A 5,961-nucleotide genomic window follows, 5' to 3' on the forward strand; every position below is an offset into this window, starting at 1 on the left:
TACCCGAACACCTAACAAAAAAAAAAAAACGAACAAAATCAATGAGTTGTTCGGGCTGTTGCCCGAACACCTAATTATTATTTGGTTTACTGGGAAAAGGGGATGTAGAATTTAAATACCTGCATTGCGTTCGTTTAGTACGGCTAGGCAAACTATACTATATCACTCGTTCGTCCCGTACGTCCGACCGTGGCCCGAATTCATTTCATGCTGCTAGGCGCTGCCATGTTGTTCACATATTGAATATGCATTACACAACCTTGACAACGGCCTTGTTTACATAATACGGCAACATCCACAGTGCACGCAGCGCTGCATGATTGCCAAGACGATGGTACCTTGCAGGGTGTAGTCTAGATTTCGAGCCGTCCACGTAACTAAATCATACCGTGGCGGGCGCGCTTTGGCGATTCAACCGCGCGTAGTATACTATCCAGAATCAAGCACCATCGTCTTGGGCCAAGACTAGGTCAGACGACATTGAGGTACGACTATTTCCTCTTGTAATAATCTCGAAAGTCTATTGTTTCATTTTGTGCACCACAATTCTTGGAAAAGTGTTTCGTAGTGATTCACGGGGAGGTTACGGTTCAGGGTTTCCGGACAGGATTTCAAGTACATGCAACAAATAAGGTTTGGCTTTTAGTGGCGTCTACAAAATATTGCAGTCAACGACTACGTTCAAACACTAGCAACCAAATTTGTGACTTAAAAACTCTCAAGCAAACCTTAGTGAGGGCAAAAAGCATTTTGAGCAAATTGTTAATCAATGGTGGGAACAACATCGCTGAATAACGCCGTCCATCAGCATGAGTACCATCATTACAATGTTGATGATTCCAAGCCCGACAAAGGCTAGGTCGTAACTTCGTGTCAGGTCGTAAAGCAACCCTGTAAAGAGATAATATGAAAGACGAAATTGAAGTCAGTTCTCTTAAAAACAAAACTTTAAAACAAACTTTAAAAATACACCAACAAAACCCCCATCACCACCACACAAACACCCGTACACGGTAAGGACAGGTAAAATCACCTGGAAATATAATTGTTTTTCTTTCAAACATAAGAGGCTTATGAACAATAAAACAATTTTGTTAATAGTTGTTTGTCACGATTTATAATGTTTACAAAATAAAGTTAGAGATAAAGTTGTTTACGGGGGGGGGGTGACTCCGCCTACCCATTTTGTGACGTCAATCGAGGCAGACTTTTGATTAGCTCTATGGCTTCACAAAGCCATGCAACCAAATCACAATGTCCATGTTGTAGTTAACCTTACCTGCTGCAAAACTTCCAGTGATTTCTCCAAGCCCGTAGAGGCAGTTACTTAAAATAAAGAAATCAACGAGAAAACTTTCGTCGTACATGTCTTTCACCACTAACGTCATTAGAATGTTTAGAAGTCCAATGGCGCCACCGTTGACACAAGCCAAAAACATCAGGACCTGGCATAATTAACACGGATTTTTATTTTTATTTTGATCAAACGCCATATTAAACAACACGAAAGATTAGAATGTCTATATCAACATTATAAATACACAGAAACTTAGCTTTCGTTAGCATAATGTAAAGGATAAAACAATTATTAGTTACAAGGATAGAGATTAAAGGGACAGCAGTATCACTTACCACATAACTGTCTTGGGCAAATGAATCCATGAACATTGCCGCTGAGTTTATAATACACAGTAACACAACGAACCAAAATGCACTGATGACACTGTAGCCCTGAAGAGGAATATGAAGGAGTCTTCCAACAAGGTGTCCAACACCACCTCCAGTAGATAACAGAGCTGCTGCAGAGAGAGTTAAACCTCTTGATACTGCATGAGGTACTAGAAATACCATCCAAGCAGCAGAAGATATGCCTTGTAGTAAAGAAATACCGACTTGAAGAAGTAGCTTTGGTTTCTCAGCGAGGATTTTCAAGGAAAGCCAGGAAGCAACTTCCTTTAGCCGATTACGAAAGCCGGGCTCATTCTTGTCATTTGATGCTTGATCAGTGTCTGTTGTTTTTATCTTTGAATACTTATGGACGTGTTGATCAATCAGTGCACCAAACACAGTCACGTGGAACATAACAGCAGACATGATCATCAAGGTTCCACGCCAGCCATAGACTCCGAGGAAAAAATCGACTACTGGAGGGCAAGCCATAACACCAAATGACCCACCTAGAAGTGCTATGGCGTACATGACCGGAAAATGCTCTGATGGTGACGATACCAGTGCAACTGTCTGTGGTATGTAGGTAAGACCCATACCAACACCTGTCACAAATGGTAAAAATACAGGTATATTTGTCATTCCATATCAGGTATATCTGTCATTCCATGTCAGACCAATGGACTTTTTTCCCTCATGTCTTCCGATTTTGATAAAAATTGCTGTGATTGTAGGTCATTATGAGCAATGAATGCACACCAATTTTCAGCCCGATCGGACTTACCATGTAGTCAGGGCAGAAACCAATAAAATCTGACATTTTAAAAACGCATCATTCCAAAAAACAACGAAATTAATATCACTTGATAGAGCTTGTCTTCCTCTATCAGAATCCACCAAGAAACAACTGGGCTCTTCAAAATTAACAACTTTAATATTTTTTATATATTGTTAGTCAATTTATATACTTTACTTTATAAATCTGTGACCCTTTGTTTAGCTCAAACGTCCCGCTTTCAAAGAGGGTGAGATGCTTTGGATGGGTGGCGAACTCTAGGGGACCAAGACGGGCATTGAGGCGGTGGGATCTCACCGCATCAAATAGCCCGCTTCGCTGCTTGGGAGGACTTTTCCTCTGCTGGGGAAGAATGGGGGAAACCATTGGAAACAGACCGGGGAAACAAAAAACGAAAATGCATTTGGGCTTGCATGATGTCATTTTGGAAGCTGACATCAAACTCGTCAGACGTTTTGCTACAAAAACTCAGCTTCATTTGTAATTGAGAACCCCTTTTAGTATATAAATATGGATGGTTTCAGCGACGACTCTGTAGATTCTTGGTTGGATCCTTCACTCGATAGTGACTCCAATGATTCATGGCTTTTCGGTGAGAAGGAGAATGAGGACGCTTTCATTTACGAACTCGGAAAGGTGCGTATAAAAAACACAAATAAAAAACCGAAAATCAAACCATGATTATAATCATACAAAACATCGTAGGGATAACTTTCCGTATGGCGCCACCACTTTTTCACTCATTTTTATATAAGGAATATCTCATTTTGGTCATAAGGATACAATTATCATTTCATATCAAATGAAAAAAAATGTGGCGCCATACGTAACATTTTCCAGTTTTACAGACTGAGGCCTTAAACCCAGGTTGAAAATTGTATATATCTTTCTCGGACAACTCGACCGTTCAGACAACTCGACGGTTATGAAACTCGTAGAGTTGTCTAAAAGTCGAGTTATCTAAGCGGTCGAGTTGTCCGAAATGTCGAGTTGTCTAAAGTTGGAGTTATCCGAACGGTCGAATGGTCAGACGGACGCGTGTTTTGACAATTTGTCCGTCGGACAACTCGACGGTTCAGACAACTCGACCGTTATGAAACTCGTAGAGTCGTCTCAAAGTCGAGTTAAATATCTAAGCGGTCGAGTTGTCCGAAATGTCGAGTTGTCTTAAAGTTGGAGTTATCCGAACGGTCGAATGGTCAGGCGGACGCGTGTTTAGACAATTCGTCCGTCGGACAACTCGACGGTGCAGACAACTAGTAGAATTATCTCAAAGTCGAGTTGTCTAAGCGGTCGAGTTGTCTCAACCTTCGAGTTCGCTCGCTATTTATACCTCCATGGCAAAATCTGGAGTAAATTTTGAAATGAAAATTCTTTTTATAAATTTCGGACATTTATTTTTCACACTGGTTTCATGTGCTAGGCCTTGTGTTTCAATTTGTGTGTGTGCTAACACCATCATACACTTTATCAATTTATATTTAGAAGACATGCTATATCAAGTGATTTTTATTTCGATGATTGTTGGAATGATACATTGTTTCACAAACTGGGCAAGGTCACGATAACATATTAAAAATTACCCAGTGACCTTCATTTCAGAAAAAAAAGTTTGCCAAATTTGCATATATGTGATAAAAATAAACATGGTTATGACATATTATTACCAAAAAGGTGTTATTTTACCCCAAGAACTGACACTTACTTGTCGTTAATCCCAATGTGATGGTTAACTGAAAGATGTTCCAAGTGAACGCACTGGCAAGGTATCCTACAAAAAGCAAGAACCCTCCGGTCATTACACACACCCGGCTGCCATATCGCCTTGCAAGATTCCCTGTGATCGGTCCTGTAACCATCGTTCGGAAAGAAAACAAAGCAAATGAAGAAACTTCAGTTCAATTTTTATTTCAAATTCCTCAAATATTATAAATGCAATGTTAGCAAGGTGATACACAAAATGCAGGAAATTGGATTCAGCAATCATGCAAGTAAGCGCAGCTTGTGATAGGGAGTGCCCTACAAAGAAAAGAGCCAATGGGAGTTATTACAGACTGAGCAGACAAAGCAAAAAACACATTAAACACTTTATTTCACTGCTACTATTAAATGGAGGACTTTCTCGAAAAATGGCTCAAATGAAAGCTTGTAACTTTCTCGACCCCCATCAAAATACCTATTGAATTTTAAATCAAAATGTTGGGGTCAAATATTTGTAAAATAAGCAACATGTTGATATTGTAATGAATTGGAATTCTGGCACTGGTTCTTAACAGGTCACAACTCAAAATAAACCAGTATTTTCATTCATTAAGTTTCCTCCATAACGTGCTGCCCGTACACTTGTTTAAGTTTCAACACATCATTGTGGTTTGGTTTTCAAAAGCTGTGAATTTATAGTATATTGAATCCCCACTTGTAGTTAATGTGGCAGATAAGGATAATGCTACAGAAGTGATATTTAAGTCTTTGTGATTGAAGAAGACGATCAGAGTACACTGATCGAGTTGAAACGTCGAGTTGAAACCAACGGCTCTTTCCAGAACCACCCCAACTCATTTTGTGATTATCAATACATGGTGTTAACGCAAACATTTCTATATTGTGATTGTTATCAAGTTTATAAAATCAGTTCTTTTTTTTATAACGACAACAATGGTTATTTGTAATCATATCTTGGCTCTTTCACCAGTACAGCTCCCACGTATAGGATTGGTATAAGTGACTTACCAATGATAAAACCAATACTGTTTGACATGCCGATTACAGTCCCCAGTTCAGCTGCACTGCACTCTAGAGAATCCATCATAGGGTTGAATAAAACACCGAACGATTTCAGAGATCCCATCTCCAAGAAAATGATCATGAATGATGTAAACGTAAGGAGACAGCTTGAAGTCGCCATTTTGGAAATAATATTTCACCTATTTAATTCAGTTTAACCAGGTAGTTTTACGCGAGTGCGTCGGGTTTACTTTGACTTGACCCTAAATAGTGGAGAAAGAATCATGTCGACAAAACCGGTGACAATAGACCATTGGTAATGGCCTAGGGTGTTGCTCATTGTGCTCCTGTATTCAATGGATAATTCTTTACAATTTGTTTACCCGAATAAATACAATTTATAAAACATCCAGCGAAGCATTAATACCGTTGACCTTGCCGTTTGTTTTCAGATCCAGAATGAAATTGTTGGATATATAAACTCAGAGTTGTTTTCCAATCTTCCAGCAGGGGGCCAGCCAGCAACTAGCTCCACCGCGGAGCCGTGCTGACGCCCTCTACTTGCTGATTGGCACTAATGTTACAATAGCATGCCTTTTCGTGCGCTATACGGTTAGCGGCGCTATAAAATGGAAATCGTACAGTTAGCAAAAAATCTGCAGCTGAGCAGCTTTATTAAAAGGGCCCTGAAGTCAGAGTTGAAGCATGGTGAAAAAATTGCTCTTTGGGATTAAAGTTATTATTCATTAAATTTGTTGTTCAAGATTCATCGC

At 39.6% G+C, this 5,961-nt stretch overlaps 1 protein-coding gene across 1 annotated transcript; it reads right to left on the minus strand.

The window, feature by feature from the left end:
• Positions 1 to 766: 766 nt before the first annotated feature.
• LOC139952675 (monocarboxylate transporter 6-like) lies at positions 767 to 5,369 on the minus strand. The gene is made up of 5 exons (XM_071951876.1): positions 5,195 to 5,369; positions 4,170 to 4,313; positions 1,633 to 2,273; positions 1,280 to 1,445; positions 767 to 891 (listed from the first exon to the last, which is right to left on the minus strand). Exons 1-5 carry the CDS (start codon positions 5,367 to 5,369, stop codon positions 767 to 769), a joined length of 1,251 nt encoding a protein of 416 aa, XP_071807977.1.
• Positions 5,370 to 5,961: the final 592 nt, after the last annotated feature.

Source organism: Asterias amurensis, chromosome 20, assembly GCF_032118995.1.
Source record: "Asterias amurensis chromosome 20, ASM3211899v1".
NCBI classification, from domain to species: domain Eukaryota; kingdom Metazoa; phylum Echinodermata; class Asteroidea; order Forcipulatida; family Asteriidae; genus Asterias; species Asterias amurensis.